The 18,447-nt window shown below is 33.1% G+C and overlaps 2 protein-coding genes across 3 annotated transcripts; one reads left to right on the forward strand and one right to left on the reverse strand.

The window, feature by feature from the left end:
• Positions 1–9,055: 9,055 nt before the first annotated feature.
• Vdup1 (arrestin family protein Vdup1) lies at positions 9,056–13,156 on the forward strand. Of its 2 annotated transcripts, none has more exons than XM_081994519.1 (6): positions 9,056–9,260; positions 10,895–11,011; positions 11,621–11,838; positions 12,076–12,205; positions 12,265–12,518; positions 12,569–13,156. In XM_081994519.1, exons 1-6 carry the CDS (start codon positions 9,140–9,142, stop codon positions 12,740–12,742), a joined length of 1,014 nt encoding a protein of 337 aa, XP_081850645.1. In that variant the 5' UTR covers positions 9,056–9,139; the 3' UTR covers positions 12,743–13,156. The 2 variants fall into 2 exon arrangements, with proteins under 2 accessions (XP_081850645.1, XP_081850646.1); XM_081994520.1 differs by having other exon boundaries at positions 12,091–12,205.
• Positions 13,157–14,016: 860 nt separating this feature from the next.
• Positions 14,017–17,650, reverse strand: Shark (SH2 ankyrin repeat kinase). Its single transcript, XM_081994512.1, has 11 exons — positions 17,405–17,650; positions 17,146–17,286; positions 16,939–17,092; positions 16,689–16,887; positions 16,191–16,637; positions 15,996–16,136; positions 15,311–15,566; positions 14,973–15,257; positions 14,689–14,824; positions 14,477–14,636; positions 14,017–14,424 (listed from the first exon to the last, which is right to left on the reverse strand). Exons 1-11 carry the CDS (start codon positions 17,475–17,477, stop codon positions 14,227–14,229), a joined length of 2,190 nt encoding a protein of 729 aa, XP_081850638.1. The 5' UTR covers positions 17,478–17,650; the 3' UTR covers positions 14,017–14,226.
• Positions 17,651–18,447: the final 797 nt, after the last annotated feature.

Genomic DNA, 18,447 nt, shown 5'->3' on the forward strand with positions numbered 1-18,447 from the left:
ACTGGTTTAACTTATTTTGTTGACACATTCTGTTAGCAAGTAGAATTTCCGTTAAGACCGATTTATAAATATCAAGTTTGACAATAGGAAACATTTGATTAAAAGTGTAGACCAATAGAATTCCGTGTGTGTTCAAAGGCTTATCCTGAAAAGAACAGAGTAAATACGATTGTTTAGGTTTATGGGCTTTATGAAAAATACGAGGAATGATAGCAGATACTTAAAAATAAGCATCCGCAAATTGAGGTAAACTTGGGATTTATATTGTAATCTAAGACGAAAGGTTGCCTGTCGTCGAGCGCGTGCCGCTTGATCCATCGAGGAAAATCTCAAAGTCGGCGCTTTTCCGGATAAATTTAATGTCGCAAAAAAAATGTTTGTGTCTCTCTAATGGCAAATACGTTTATTGGGGCAAGATTTTTATTGATTTTGTGGAGAAATAGCCGAGCGTAGTGGATGTTTTGTTTGTATACCTGCCTTTAACTGGGTGGAAGATTTTAATTTTAAGATCGATTAATTGAAACTTTAATGATTGATTTTGTAAGAGAGGAGTAATCAGTCTAGGGCAATCACTTAAAGGCTAATCATAGGTCAATGTTTTACTTTAATATATTAAACTTTTAGAAGGTTTGGTAATAAAGTGAGATTTTCTTGTTAGTTCCATAATTGTAACTCTCAAAATAACCGAGTAACGGGTTGTTAAAGTCCTGAATGCCAAACCTAGAAAATTGAGTTTTAAAATGTCAATGTCAAAACCACTAAAATACAGGATGGAGTCTCAAAAAGGAGTTTAAAAACAAAATGCCATCGAATAATGGCAGTTTTAATTTATTGTATTTCCGGATTCAAAATTCGCCATTTTGTTCTTTGAACTGGAATCATTTTGATGTAACAATGAATTACATTGTCTTTTTAAGGTTAGGTAAGTGCTTTCACTGCATTTTAAGTAAAACCGCCACAAACAATGTATTTTATACTTTTATGGTTGACAAATTTGAGAGTTATGACACTGCTATTATTTGTAAGATCTCGATTATCGCACAACTGTCAAAATTGACGGATTAGTAACTAAACTACATTTTCTTAATATAATTTACCTTGACTTGGACAAAACGAAATTAGTAAAAACTTCTTAAATAAGCTATTGGACTAGTTTGTATATACGAAACATCGATTCTGCGAATAACTTTGCTTCCTTTAATTGCAGTTTCAACCTTGTATGGTTTAACACTACAGTTACCTAACTATTTTCTACTTAAAACAAATTAATATTTTACATATTATTACATATCAAAATGAAAATAATAAGAAAAGAAAACGAATAATTTTGACGAAACTAATGGCAACGGGAAAGACAGAGATATGAGTAAAATAAGAAAAATATTGCAGTTTATATAAATTCTGATAATCCAATTGTTTGCTAGATGGTCTCATTTAGAAATCGACTTACTTTCCACTAGAACTCACTCTGTTTTCTATTTGATGTAATCGAATCCAATTTCTCTATGTTTCTTCCCTTAAATTTTGTTCTGTGGTTAAGGATATACGTTTGGGAAAGTTTTTAGTTTAATTGCTGTCACCTAAACATGCTATTTAGTAAAAATGAGGAAAATATATAGAAAAAAAAAATATTTAGAGTGTAGTAACCTACAGAGTAGCGCGTGCCGTCTGAGTCAGTGTAATGAAACCGTAACCGAGACTTATAACTTTGTTTTCCATGTGGTCGAGCCTTGTGATCTGGACTGAGAATAGAACGGCGCTGTATGCTTTGATGAAATTGCATTCCTGTGCAAATTTCCGTAAGCGAATGGGGGGCGCCGGGGCACTTTTGCAAAAGCAACAGTTACTCCAACATCGGGAGGCGGAGCCTCCAAGGCGCCGCTCCCACGTCGTGCTCTTGCCCTATTGCCATATTCACTTTTTCCATCTTCGCTCTTCAATTTCACTCAAATAACTTATCACATTATTTTTCTCGGGTGCCTTAATTTTCGCGACACTTGTTGTGTTGCTTTGGGGAATTCGTTTTATATTAAACAGCAAACACTCATCTCACTTTCTCTCGCTTCTGGCCCACTTCCAACTTTATTACCATTTTACTTAACTGATATTATAATAAAGCGGAGGAATAATAAAAATATTCTTTATAGACAATTGGAATAGACAGAACATGAACGAGACAAAACTGTACAGATATTATTTTGAAGAACATATTACACTGCTCATCCCTTAAAGCAAATAATAATAAGTGACTTCTTCAGTTCTGGAAACCAAATAATAATGTCGTTCAAGGAAGAAGTCAACTTCAATAAACTCAAATTTATTAAAAAATAAAGAATACAGTAGACGTTATTTGTTTCCAGGACAAATAATAATTTATCAAACCGCGTGTCAACTAAAGCTCTTTATCTCTTCACTTGAGTCAAGTTCAATTAAACTCCAATTTTTTAAGTGCCTGATAACTAATTGATTTAATCGCATATTAATGACTAAATTGTAGAGATCAACAGCCCACAACGTCATGAACATTGTAAATAATTGAATTTTCTACATTCTATATATTGTTTAGTTTAGATTATACATGTTATCTCATAGTAAATTCCGCGAATTATAAGTTACCTAAAAACTAACAATAAACAGAAAGGAGATAAGAATAAATAAGTAATAAAAAGTTGACAATAAAGTTGCTTGGCATTATACAGGGTGTCCAGTAAGCACATGATCAAAAGAGTATTGTGACATTTTTTATATCGAAAAATAACTATTTGACGTAATTGTCATTAAGAAAAAGTGTCTGAATTCACTGCTAGTGAAGGTATAAGTTCTTGTAAAAATAATCCATTTTCTAAAATATTTGCAGAACGTTTCTATAAGTTTTAATGAAAAATTGTGTTGGATTGTGTGGCATTGATCCTTTTTGAAGGCTTTAGTACTCTTGGTAAAATCTTGTAACATTGATAGTTCTTCTTCAAAAAGTGTTATCCTTTCTTCTGTTTTCTTTATACATTTACTTATTGCAAATAACGTGGCCATCAGTTATTTTCATAACTATAAATTAACTATCAAACTTTTATTATTATTATTATTCCTAATGACAATTATGTCAAATCGTCATCTTTTGACCTGAAGAATGTCACAGTACTTCTTTGACCATGTGCTTACTGGACATCCTGTAGAATTAAGATGTTGAAGGTTAATGGAGGATGGTTGTGTAAATTTCTTCTGGATAGGTCTTCTAGAGTTAAAATGTTTTAAGGGTCGTCTGCAAATTTTCTTGAAGGTAGCTGCAAGCGTTCCATTACTTGGTTTAGTTCATAAAGAAGTGAATTTAATGGATTATTTGAATGTCGAACTTTAGACAAAAAGCTCAAACACACTCTTTCTGTAACTTCCAGATTATGTGGAGCTGGACGACGAATATTGAGGAAAAGGATCGTAAATGGATCTAGTTTTCTGTATGGATGTGGAAGTTAAGCTTGGAATCAATTGTAATTCTCAAGTATTTAGCTGTAGGCGGTGGTTGTACAAGTTTTTAATATGTACTTGTGATACATTTGATAACCGATGATTGAAAATAATGTACCTATCGGATTACAGTTGAGTTGATGTTGACTTAATTGCATATGCTATCTTGGAACCTTTGCAGTTGGTTAATCATTTCCATCCTTTCTGGTGGCATATTAGTGCTGTATCATCTGCATATGGTAAAATATATGCAAGGAGTTGAATGTCTTCAGTTTTTAATTTCATTCATCAGAAACGGTGATAGGGTGCACTTTGTGGAACACCTTGATGGGCTGTAGAAATGTGAATTCATTTACTTTGACTTGCAAAAATGATTTAATGGAAAAATATAGCTTTTAAGTTTTAACAGCTTGTTTAAAGCAAAATAAAGGAAAGTGGGGATATATTTCTCAACTTGGTCTTGATGAGGACTTCAAATACCATTCCCAGAAAACTAACCTAACCTAACCTAAATCCTTAACAGTTTTAAGTAATTAGTTTTGATGGTCATTACTTGTCCAAACACATTGGGAAGATACCCAAGAATGATAATTCTAGTGTCACACACAACCACACCTTCAGTGGTTTTCAGCTGTTTAGCTTCAATTTATCAAATCTTCTCTACAACCTCTTTATTCATTCTTAAATTAAAGAGGTATGTTTACCGTACTCTCTTCTTCACTATTTTTAACTGCAACAGCTCTATGTTTTTAAATCATTATTGTTTCCAATTATCCTCCATCGTGTCTTTGGTTTACTCTTTAGCATTTTCTTCATTTAGCATCTGCATGTGGCAAGGTTATTATCTGAGTGTTCCCTTATTCCTTCTTAGAATATCTTCACTTCGTTATTCATAAAGTGGCAAAATTTAGCAACCTCACATCTTTGGAGTGTCATCTGTTTCAGTCCATTTTGGAGTGTTATGACAAACTAATCCTAAGCAAGAAAACAAAGCTAAATACATAAGGGAGTAAAACATCAAACAATGTAAGTCAGTGGGTTAATTTATATTTGGTAGAACATATTTATTGCCGAGTATATTAACACTATTCATCAAGCGATGTAGGGATCTTGATCGTTGTTTCAGTTCTATCTCGCGTTCATTACTTATAGTATATTAGGCATCTCAAGAAACCGCAATGTAGCCTAGCTGTATATCCCGCTGTTGCGAAGCCCTGCCCTTGGGTCTAACACTTTACTTAAGCGTTTTCATTGCAGAGGCGTTCCGCAAATTAAGGCAAAGGAAATTAAATTAAATTGAAAACAAAATTCTGCCAGGTTCATTTTCAAGCTTGACGCTTTCTCATTTTGGGCTGCATAGTCTAGTTCAGTTCCACATTCGATAGGATTTTTGTATGCAAGTTGCCCTAAGAGATGAGCAAGGCGACGCTGGATTTTCATCGTGATTCTCGGTGTGATCGCATTGTGCATTAGTAGAAATATTTGAGGAAGTTGCTTGTGCAATTATTACCTTAAACCCCAGACATTAGGAAGAAGGTATTCACGAAATAGCGTCATTGGAAACTTTAACTACTGCACGGTCACCTTTTCTTTGTAATTTATCCAGATCGAGTTCAACCCTAGTTATTCCTCTCTGTGTTTAGTTTACATTCCTGGCAACGAATAAGGTCGACATAATCTTTTTTCAACAACATAAAAATTTTCGTAACCCTTTTGGGATAGATCTTTCTTCAAAGAAATAAAAAGTGTCATCCAATATCACGAAGAGCCGCATAAAAAATATTGGCAAGATTATATATACCCCCAGAAAATACAAACAAAAAGAGTGAAACTCCGGTTTCAGTTATTTTTCACGCAAAAAAGGGTGTGTAGTATGTAGAAAGACAAGAATGACAGCGAGCCTTGCTCGGGAACTTGCCGTGGATTGAATAGTAATGGCATCTCTAAACTGAACAAACTGTGTTCTGCTTCCTTTGCTTTTCGTATTTCTTACAGACGGAACGAAAATTAATTCTACGGGCTATCCCTATTTCTGAATTCTATTGTTTCTTCATACTTTCACAAAATCAAATTCACAAAAATGCGTTTTACAGTTTAATAGGTTTTGTCAATAGCAAAATTGCCACGAAATTACACATTATGTTCAACAAATTTTTAAGAAATAAAAATACTCCTTTTAAGAAGCTACTGTAATGTATAAGAAATTCATGTGCAGTAACACTCAAAAAGTTCTTAAACTTTCAAAACTGACTTTATAGTTAAGTCAAAATATAGTATATCATAAAATTAGCTGTTATTACAGGATATTGCAAAAGGTAGGAAGAAACCTGAAGAAAATAATTTAAATTTTGGATACGATGTTCTCTGTAAAACATTCATCAGTTTGACTTTTTTGAAATATCTGGGCAATTAGCCAGCACAATCATTAGAACATATTCTTCTACTTTTCTCTTGAAAGGTCTCTTGTTTCAATCTAGGGCCTGGTATCCTCTATTTGATCTACCTTGAAGTATTTTAAACATTTTATAGTAGATGATGGCGATAGGCAATAACAATTTTTTGACTGTTACTATGATGTGCTCTTAATCTTTCTTTACACAAAACGTAAGAACGACTATTTTACTCAAACATTGGAAAGAATCCTGGCATGGTCTTCTAATTTAGACCATTTATGGTCACTTCCAATACCCTAATTAATTTGAGTTTGATTCTAAATTATTTAAACTGTTTCATAAAAATAAAATCAGGAATCGCATCCTGGAATTAGTTACATAAAGATCACCCTTTGTAATTAGGTTTGGGCCGTTTTAACTCTAAGCTCGTATTGTTTAACTGAAAGGAAAAAAATCGGTTTCGGAAGGAAAAATCGTGCTGTACAACAATACGCTGCCAGTAAATGATTAATGATTGCACCTGATAAATTCATGTCGCTTTGGTTTGATGGATGATCCGGAGATTAAACAAAGGTGCTTTCGGAAAGTTAAACACATCTTCGAGGTTGAAGTACGTTTATGGAATGGACGGTCTCTCTCTAAAAAATGGCATGAAAGAAAGTTTTTGATACAATTCTTTTAATTTTGATATTGACACATATCATCAAAAATAGTGGGAGTTGTGGCGATAAACTGGGAAGTTTGATGTTACATATGAAACCGAGCTGGAATATGTTATTTAGTCATGTCATAAATCGTAAGATTCCTTCCACGCTTATAGAACGTATTTTTTCCCATGTCTCGAGAAAAATGATTTGTCTCTAGTGACCAAACGTCGTCAGCCCTGTTCGATGAAGTGTAGCAGAAAACAGACCATTTCTCATAAAACGAATGGCTTGATTTTATGGCAGAACACTAATTTTCTCTCTCTTTGTTTATAGACCTGGGATCAAACGTTTTTTTTTCTGGTTCGAAAGTTCATTGCTCCATTTCAATGGACGTATTAAAAAGTCCAATAGATTAAAGGACACATTCCGTGTGGTTTTTAATCAAGAAATCGCTAGCATTGCTTGCGCCCTTTGTCAGAAAGAGGCAAATAATCAAAACAGTTTTGCTATTAAAGTTCGCGGCTAATTTCATTTCGGTCTCCGCTTTGCCAGACCGGAAAATGAACTAGCGGCAGCGTTAAAACAAACCAACAAATGAAGAATTTGAAATATCTTCCAAGTCTGACAAGGGAGAATCAATACAGGGACATCAATAACAGAAACAGTAACTTAACAGGTTAAATGAAATAAGCGGCACGGCGGCCACAATAACTTACCACCAATGGCGTACAAGTTGTTTCAAACTTGAGTGGTTGTCTATGGTGTTCCAACTTAAATATTACCACCTTTAATCTATCCACTTAGACCTACAACCATCTTTATTATATCAGTTTTTTGTGGTGGAAAGTGCATAATTTAGAATATCAAAATCATGGAAGTCCTGTATACGTCTATGGTCTAAACGGGATATTAACTGAAGTTTTGTTTCAACGTGTCTGCACTAAAAACAGAAGTCTTTTCGGAATTATACAATCATCAGAGATTATCCTTTTTACTGGCTATTTCGATTTACTGAACATTGTTTGTGTATTTCCTTTAGGTGATTTTCCTGGAACAACTTTTTGGTTCAAGTGATTTCTTGAATCACATTCATTTTAATTATGCGTGGCAATCCAAATTACCTAGAAGGCAGAAGTCAAGATTTCTATATTTATTCAGTATTCTAGGGCCTACTATAAAGAAGTCACGAATTCCATTATCCGAAGGTAATATAAAAATTCGACAACAAATACGGCATATGTATACATTTATTTTATCTGGGACGCGATGACATTGCGAGAAATCCAATCTAGGAAGTTTTTACTTCATATTTGTCTGCAAAATTTCTCATTTAACTTTCCAATCTTGAACCTGTAATTTGTTGTTTACAATTATAGAGTGAAACGATTTGCAGTACCTAGGTTTGTTAAACACTTTCTAACTAGCTTTAATATCGATACATGGAAGTTTCAGTTTTTTAGAGAATATGAAGCTGTGATATTAGTGAAGTGTCATTGTTTCTGAGAATTATTACAGTAATTAGGTACAGACCGCACTTGCTTTGTAAGACTTTAAGAACTCATTGTATTCAATGGTGTTTTCCTGAAAATTAATCTGAAAAGAGTCCTGAGAGATTTGTTCTCCAACAATCTTAACCAAAATGACTCATAGAAGAAAATAAAAAGTCCTCTTCTTACTCCTTTAGCCTCCTGAAGACTGAGGACACTTCTACCAATTTTTCGATTGACAGCAAGAGATTGATGACTTTCCATCTTCACTCAGAGTGTTGCTATGTTATGATTCTTGCACTCAATTAAATTGAATTGAAGATGTCACAATTCATTTATCTCTGAGAATACTTTCTGCAACTATTTGCTGAAGAGAACAGATTTGGTAGGTCTTGCTGAAGCAGGATAGTTTGACTCTTAGCTGTAATGAAGCCAATTATTTTCTGGAGTAGATTTTTTTGGTTTGAAGGTACGCCCTATTTACACTGTATTGTAAAAGGATATAATTGTCAGAATAACACAAACCGTCAAAAAGTCATTTGGGTATACATATAAGGAAACAAAGAAATAGAATCTCTTTTTCTTCCACTGATATGCCAATCGAATAGCAACCGACAGACACAGCCAGGCATGAATATAATATCCAGGATTTATTACTTATTTCTTACTGTTCTTCCATTAATGAGTGAAAAAAACTAAACATTTCTGGTACTCTTCACTGAAGATAATGCTAGACACATCTGCATCTGGTTTCGATGAATTACAGTTACTTATGACAATGTGCCTCTAATAAAATTGTATATCAAATCCGAATCCTAAAAGGGTAAAAGGTATGACAATTTGTAACAATAGAGTAAAATTTTACGATTTATGTATGCTGTAATAATTTTGCAGATTTTACGATCCAAATATAGCGGGCTGCTTGTCGTTATGGCATCATAATAACAACAACATTTTTGAAGCTTGTACCGCTTAAGATAGTTGTAAAAGAGAATCATCTGAGTACACACCTGTACAACCTTGGAATTCCCTCACCTTCGCACGAAATTAAGTAAGCAATGGGCGTACTGTTGTGCAGCAGCACCATTTTGGTCATGGCGTACCCATAGTACCGCGTATCTTTCGTCAGTGTTAACAAACTAAATGAAAAATGCCAAGAAAACTGCTTAAGTTCTTAATTTTGTTCGATAACACCTCGCTGTTGTACTTTCCCGGACAGTTTCTGTCCGGAAGGGTTCTTGTTGAGCTTCAGGACGACACACCTGCTTTAGGTAGGTGTTTAGTGATATCTTAAGACCAGTTTTGGTAATGTTTATAAATACTGCCTGGTGATGGTGATCTTTGGACATGAAGGTGTTCAGGTAGGCGGCTGTTACAACACCAACTATTAGTTAAAACCTTTTAATACACTGTCATCCCCTTTGCATAATCTTATTATTGTAGAAACTGTGTTATTGTTTCAAATTTTAGTAAATTCAAGTACATATCGAAACATTAATAGAAAAAGCCGGTCGCCTATGGTTTAAAATTATAAACAAAGAAAGTTGTTTGTGAAAGATGCGGAAGGTTACACTCGCAAATCTCCCTTGGTCACTAACAACAAAAATTTGTAGAAATCCGTAACCTACTTATGAAAGAAGAGGAACATTAAGTCTTGATCATCTCGTGTTCTCATTCAATATACGAGGTTAATTGGGTTTTACCTTCTAGATAGATATGATAGTTGTATCACAAATTCCTGCGTTTAACTATACATAAAAGCTGCTATAAGCTATTTTTTAAGTTTAGTCACATATTTCCGTTATAGTGAAGTGAAAACATTTCTTAGTAGTTTATTAAAATGTCCCACAGTTTAGTCACATATTTCCCTTATAGTGAAGTGAAAACATTTCTTAGTGGTTTATTAAAATGTCCCACAGGTCGCTAAAAACGGAAGTGCGTTGAACAACAGTGCACACCACCTGACAAGTATTAATTTATTTAAAAATATGCGGGGTAAACGAAATACGCACCTCGACCTTTAACAACCAACACAGAAGAATCCAAGGTTTTGTAAATTACTCAAATTGTGAAAACATTAAAATGAAACTAATTGCATTAGACTGGGATAAATTAACGCGAAACATTTTGTACAAGCTGATGATGTAACTAAGAAAGCCAAAAAATAGATTCTAGACAAGCAAAAAGTTATACTGCAAATAACTACAAAGAAGCTAATGTGTATTTTGTTTCATTGTCAGTCAGTTATAACTTATATGCTCTATAACTTCTGTATTTACATGTTTCTGAGGACGAAATGCTATATAGTGTGGACCATCTTGTACCATCTCAAGGGTATTCTGGTAGACAAATCTAATAGCAAATGTTTGATATGAAGTACAGACAGAAACACATCTCATGGCGGGTTATCATCTTTTTTTTCTTCTTTAAATGTACCAACTAAAAAAATCACTTTTTTTAAGTTTTTCAGAGATTTCAATTTCAATTACATGTCAAACCTTTTAAGCCTACACCTATTGATTTTCACAAATAGAAGTAGAAAGGACTTTTTACTTCCCGTTTTGTAATATCAATAATTCTTTCGCAGACAATTGATAAATTTAAATATTTTGTGTTTAACAGAGAAAATCACCACTTTACCAGTGTTATTACACATAATAAAACGTGCATATCAATCTGCGTGCCGCTGTAACAAATGCAGTAAAAAGTTACCTTTCCTGCTATTTTACTGTAATATATGATCTTAGTATCTCCATATAATGTCTAGGAAAAATAAAGAATTAGGGTGTAGTTAAAGTTATAACTTTGATACCTTTTATCCCAGAAACGAAGCTTCTACAAACCTAAGTTTATATTTATATGGACAATACCGTAAACTATTTTACAACAATGTTCATGATTTTAGGTTTACACTTCCATGTGGTAGGGGAAGGAGTAGTGAGGGTGCGCACCCCTCGTCAAGAACGTGTGTACGACAAAGAAAACTACATAGACTTCAGGATGAGACTGCTTGGAGAGCCTGGTAAGCCACACTTCTCTAAAAACTGTAAAACAAGTAGAAAATTATACAGATATATGAACAAGCTCCTAATTTCTGAATGAAATTTTAGTACTGCAAATTGGCAAAAATTGCACTTTTTTTCACAACCACACTCTAATTGAATTCTTCTTAAGTAGTTGAGGTCATCACAGTCAACGTAAATTATCACATTAATTAAGAATTCACATGAAAACTAATATAACCACTATAATCAAATAGAGTTTTGCCATGTCAACAAAATTTGTAGTTAACTTACTATATGTCTATATACTATCAAAATCTCATATCTTTCTATGATTTGTTGTGTGTAATGAGAAAGACACTAGAAACTTTTGTTAAAGCAAAATACCCTGTTTAACTTTTTTTACATAGAAAAACCGTAATTTATTGTGAAGAACTTTAATATACTAGCATAATTTGTATTGTCTAACTATATGCACAATCTTAATCCTCTTATACAACATAGAGTTAAGAAGTTGACCCAGAAAAGATTCATGGCGATGCTTTTATTGCCCAGTATATTTTCCAAAAACAAAATTCTAACACTATTTATTCAACTTATAGATACACTAAAGTTGTAAACTTTCATAGGTCAGGGGCCATCGATTCTATCACCTGGAATCCACAGCTTTCCTTTCAAACTAGGATTACCTTTAGGACTGCCCTCCACGTTTCTAGGTAAACATGGCTGGGTACAGTACTACTGCAAAACGGCCCTCAGGGAACCCAACGGGCTGACGCACAAGAACCAGCAAGTTTTTATAGTCATGAATCCTATAGATTTAAATTTAGAACCTGCCATTTTAGGGGTAAGAATTGCTTAATAGTTTTAGCTGCATGTTTTTTTCTCTTGTTTGTGTGAAAAATGGTGATGAGAACCTACCTATAAAAGTAGCAAATCCAGTGCACTATCTTCGGTTTGGAGTAAAGCAATTGTGTTGTATATAATTAAGGATAAATGCAATATGCTTTTGTATACTTCTCTTCACAGATATCCTTTCCTTGCATGTCTAATATTTGTTTGTATGCCCATTTGTCTAATTTAGAAAATTTCGGGACAGGAAACATTCAGATGCGAAGTGGAACACAAATTTGGAGTAAGTTGTGTTGGATCTGGATCTGTTGTAGTAAAAGTCGCCTTGGATAGGGGTGGATATGTTCCTGGAGAAAGTATAGGTGAGCATTACTCATCTTAATAAACCTGAAACTCATTTAATGAATGTTTACACTTAAAGGTGTGTCTGCTAGTGTACTGAACAAAAGTAGGGTGACAATAAAAAGTACAAAAGCAGCTCTGACTGAGACAATAACTTACATGGCCAGAGGGAAAGTAGTGCAAATGGAAAAGAGGGAGTTAGCCGTGTTAGCAAGGGGGAAAATCCGGCCTGGGGAAAGGGACGAGTGGGACAACGAACAACTTTACATTCTTCCTTTACCGCCTACCAATTTAAGAGGGTGCCATTTAATTAGGATTAATTACGACGTATTTGTAAGTTAAAATGTTATTTTACTATATAAATGTCAAATTTGTTTTAATAGTTCATAGTGGAACCAAGCGGACTACAAAAAGAGGTTAAACTGCAACTGCCCATAGTAATGGCCACTTACCCTATAAGGAACTCTGACGATGAAAATGGGAACAAAACAGGGACCCATTATCCCTCGACCTTACCAATATTCAGGCCATGGTTAGAAGATAAATCCCAAGACTAATTTAAAACATAATTAATTTTGCAATAGGATTAACGACGTATAACATGTGCTTTAATGAATAATAAAGCTAAACTTAACAGCTTAAAGAGTAAGTCATCACGTTTTTTTGAATATGTACATATTTAGCAAAGTGAGCTAAAACTGACTAAAAGAGCTGTAATTATATATGTCACTGTACAGAGTGTCACATTAAAATATTGAAAGATTTTAACATTATTGTAGTATCAATATATCAAGTAAAATGAGACACCCTGTATGTCAGTCGCGAAGATGTTCAAGATTTCTTTCGCAAATATATCTAAATAGTATAGTGTGATGTAAATATATATAACCAATGTTATAATGGGTTTCAAAACATTGAAAGTTGTGTAAATGCCCAATTTTGTATTAAAACACAACAAAAAAAACATTTGGGAACAATAAAAAAGTTTATAGACCTATTTTATTATAAAAAGCTCAAATTACTTTTATTAGACCCTTTTTTTCTTCAATTGGACGTAGAAAATGTAGACAACTTTGGTGGATTGTAATACCTATATGTCGTTCATTTTGCCAAAGGCAATTAAACCCCCATATATCCAAGCTTATTGTATAATATAGTTTTTTTCTGAAAATCGATGGCAAATATTTCATGTTTTGCTCTTGGAATATTTGCCTTATGTGCAAAAATCCTCCATAATAGATGGACAAAAATTTTGAAAATTGATTAAATACGTAACAAGTTAAGAAAAATGCAAAAGGGTAATCATCCCATAAAGAACACTTTGCTTGAGTCTGATATTTTGGCAACTGGCCATATTGAGACAAAGTACAAGAATCACAGAATACACTGATGAGAAAATATATGTTAAATATATTGACTAAATCCAGAATATCGCTCTTTCAAATGTGTGAGAAAATCTGACAAACAGTTGGATGTATATGGAAAATTTTACCCTCAAAAACCACTTAAAACGGTCGTTTTGTATATCTTCCTGTAAGTATACACTAATCCTGTAATAGAGTCAACTTCTTCAGCATTTGAAAAACTTGCTGGGTGTTGATAGAAAGTATCTCCTTTTATAATCTTATCATTGTTATTTGAGGGATGCACTTAATTATATTAGTGAACAAGTTTTGTCATGTTGGAAGATTACTTTTTATATAAAAAAATACATGGATACAGCATATTACAGATAAGTTTAAATTAAGAAACTTGTCCAACTTAAAGCTGAATCAACTGCCTTTTTAAAGTAGTTCCAAACATATGCGAATACTGAAGTAATAAAATACAGTTATAAGAATATAAATATATACTATTTAATAAAGTCGATATGGCAAAATATAAAAAAAACACAAATAGAATTTTAATTGCACGATAAACATGAAGATCAATGGAATAAAATATTGACTAGTCAATATACAATGTACAAATATTAAACGTCACTAAAAACAACCAGAATTGCTGAACACCATGTAGGATTTAAAAAAAATGCACAACAGGGTTAATCTGTTTGAGCTTCAGACATTATATTGCTAATGTTTGAGTATTCAGGACCGGACATGAAAAAGTCCGTCAGCTCTTTAAAAGTGGGCCGATTCTCTTTGTCGGTCTCCCAACATTCCAACATTTTTTGATAAATATAGTCAGGACAGGCGTTAGGTTTTTGCAGACGTCTTCCTTGATCTATCAGCAGTATAGCCTTGAAATAAAAGAAAATAAAATATTCTGAAATATTGAACACTTGAACGTACATCTGATCCTTTCATTTCTCCATACGGAGTTGCTCCGTAAGAGTAAATCTCCCAAATAGTTACTCCGTAACTCCAGACGTCACTTTTGTGATCAAAATGACCGTGGCGGTATGATTCAGGAGCGTACCATTTTAGAGGCCACCTACCTCCTTGGGCAGCTCTGTTAACAAAACAATTACTTTCCCAAATTTTTTCAAATATTTATAACCTACTTGTACATATCTTCATAGTCTAAAGTCCGAGATAAACCAAAATCACTAATTTTAGCTTGTGTTTTTGTAGACAAAAGTATGTTTCTAGCGGCTAAATCCCTGTGTACGAATCTATTTTCTTCAAGATAATTCATTCCTTAAAATATTTAAAGTGTATAATAGCATAAATACCTATTACATTTTAATTAATATGGTTACTTACTAGATACTTCAAAAATTCTCTTTGTAGCATAAAAATATAAAAATGAGGTAAACCACCAAACTATTGACGTAACAAGACTTACCACTGGCAATTTGATGAGCCCAAGTTCTAAACTCAATATCCGGTTTAATCTCATCGAAATGAGTTTCAATGTACTGCAATATTGAACCCAAATGAACTAATTCCTGAATCATTTGCAAAGGAGGACCTTCGCAGATTCCTAAAGATTTTATTATACAATCATGTTTTAAATTTCGCATGACTTGAGCTTCTCTGCGGAAATTTTCTTTATTTGTTTCCGAGTGTTCGTTTCTAAGAGTTTTTATAGCCACACTTATACGTTTTCCTTGCGGATCTATATAAATACCTATGAAAAGCTGGCATTAGCACATTGAAAACCTTTAATGCTCTATTAACTACCATCAAAAACAGAGGCAAATTCTCCTTTTCCTATTAAATTTCCTCGCACCAATCTATCAGGGTCAATAACATAGTCTTCTTGTTCATTATTTTTAACAACGTCATCGTTGTTGTTATTGTTGTTTGCTAAACTCATATCACTAACAAATGATATGTCATGGAGTTGGGGAGTTGGAATGCTTTCTTTAGGAGGCTCTTGTGGTAAAGCCACTTTAGGTCTGAGGAGTTTTAGGTTGCTCCTTTTTAAGGTGGCAATCTGTTTAAAAAAATAAGAAAATGAAGTTTTAATAATAAAAACTATAAATTTTTGTATGTATAATTATTGTAAATGTATTGAATATAATTTTCTAATCACTTGCAAAACCACTAGGAACCTAGTGGCTAGTGGTTGGTTGCAATAATATATCTACATAATATTTGGAAATTACTAATTGAACAAGATATTTGTAGATTTTCTTTCTTGAGCTGGATAAAATATTTCATTGCTGTACTGAAAGTTTTTTTACCAGAAACCAATTTCAGAAGGTATTTCCCACAGGAAGTCAATCTCAAACCTCAATTATTTGCTTTGATGAACATTATTAAAAAACTATAAATTCAAAACTACTGAAAGAAAAATTATTAATTAAAATAAAATTTTCAATATCATAATTTTCCCTGCTAAAACAAGTATAATAACACTTACTGGTGGTGCATCAGGTTTAGGAGGTGGTGGTACTGGAATTGTCAAAACAGTTGGTAAACCATCTGACAAAAGGCTGTAATACTCTACTAAATGTTCCAATGAGTTTAACAAAGGGCCATCATCAATAAATAAATAAGAATCCTATAAACCATGACCATGTAATATTTTGTGTGGTATTGAAGTAACAGTACTCACTTGAGTTTTAATCATAAAGTGACAAACTTTCTCATAATATAAGGTTAAAACATTGGCATTTTTTCTTTCACTGTAGCGTACTAAAAACACTCCTTTCTCAAGCTTGAATTGTTTAATTTTTTGTTCTGATTCCTGTCTATCTAAGGTGCCATGGTAAAATTGTTTTTGACTGATTTCTGGAGTGGGGCATTTATATGATTCTAGAAATGCTGCACATTTCGAGTGTCCTCTTCTCCTGGCAAGTTCAGCAGGGACCAGCCCAGATTTAGTTCTGGGATTTACTGGTGCATTAAAAGCCAACAAGATTTTAATAACCTCAAAATGTCCTTCACTTGCAGCTACATGCAAGGGGACTTCCCCACTTTCAGTGTTCCTAATTTGAACATTTGCTTTTGCTAAGGTTATCAGCAAGTTGACACTTTCAGTCTGGTTATGTTTACAAGCATACTAAAATTAAATTCACACTAACTTGTTTTTTAAATTTCTTCTGTTACTTACATGAAGTGGTGTGAATCCCATGGCATCTCTTGAATTTACATTTATCTGAGATTCAATTAGAAGAGCTAAAATATCATTTTGACCAGCTATAGCAGCTAAATGAGTTGCTGTTTGACCATATGGATTTTTGGCACCCAACTGGGTATAACCTGAATGAAGAAGCTCAGACACAACATTGCAATCTCCTGCTATTATAGCCCTGGATCAAAACAAAGTTAATGTTGACAACATTAAGGATTACCCAACTTACCTATGAAGCAAATTAGCATTTCCTAACCTTTTAGTTTCAGGTGGAGGCTGCACACCTTTTACAAACTCTGTTAAAACCAAACCATCCTCAGAGAGAGCATGTGTTTTATAATATTCTATAAGGTTCTCTAAACCATGGATTTTAACAGATTCATCTAAATTGAATATGTACTTAGTTAGTAGCAATACATATTTGACAAGAACTTACTAATTGAAAAAAATGAGTCCTGTTGGTGTTTCCTTATTTGATAGTTATGAACTTCGTCATCACAAAGAACAGAGAGGACATAATCACCCTGTGATGAAACACTATCCCTCACAATAAACAAACCCTTAATTTGCCTGGGATCTAAAAAACAATTTCATGCAAACCACCACTATGACTATTGAATTAAATAAACCAACTAATCAAATTTACTTAAATGCTAGATAATAAAATGCAAATACACTATTAACCACTTGGGTACCTTCTAAGAGCTTTTTTTCACCCTCTTCTCTTTTGATTTTTGGGTGATACCAACATGTTTCGTCCAAACTCATCTTCACAAAAACGTGTACTTATTATCACCATGAGGGTTGACCAGTCCAATATTTAACTCAACTCTCCAGAAGCATTAAAACTTATGCCAATATTACTAATTAGGGTATTACAAACTCAAACAAAACAAATTTGAGTGAGTGAATGAAATGAAATCACCCAAAATAAATACTAAACTGTCTTAAAGCAGTCGTTGTCTTGTAGGACCTGTCAAAAGTTTTAAGGTTAATGTTAAAAGGTAAATCATGTGATACAGTATTCTTTCAACATAGTGGGTCACGTGATTAACGTATGCATTCTATTAGCGGCAATGAAGTGAGTACCTTTCACATAATGCAGTCACCATGCGTCAAGAATTGTATTTTACCTTATAAGCTGTTATTATTATATTATTATACTAATACTTGAGACTAATTTTTGAACACCTTGTATATTAAAAGAGGTAAAGTCCTCATCATCCCTCTTAATAGACCTCACAGCTCTGAAATCTGGATTTTCCAGTAGTTAAAAAAAGTGATAAGTTAATATACAAGTAGTTTAAAAAAACAATATTTTTTTAAAAACTTAAAATCTTGTAGTTTGCGAGATTTTGAGTTAATTAAAAAAAAATTCGTTAATTTTTCCCATGGATAATTCCCATGCATCTATCAAACGAGTCGAAATCATTTATAGAAGTAGTTCATTTAATTCACGGATCAGTGCGTATCTTTTACTGTTTTCGAGATATTGGCAGTAATAATTTTTGCGCATATCCTATTGTGTGTAAATTACAGATTATTATCATCGTTTCGGCTTATCTTAAAAGCAATATTTATTAAGAAAATAGAACTAATAATCATTTGAAAATCATACATGTTTTTTCATATTCTGTTACAAAAAACTAAAGAATTTTTTTTTTAAGATGTCGTATGCATGTAATTCAAATGACATCTTAAAAATTAAATTTAATTAAAATTTAAAAAAAAATCAAAC

Source organism: Ips typographus, linkage group LG16, assembly GCF_016097725.1.
Source record: "Ips typographus isolate SLU linkage group LG16, UJ_Ityp_2.0, whole genome shotgun sequence".
NCBI lineage: Eukaryota > Metazoa > Arthropoda > Insecta > Coleoptera > Curculionidae > Ips > Ips typographus.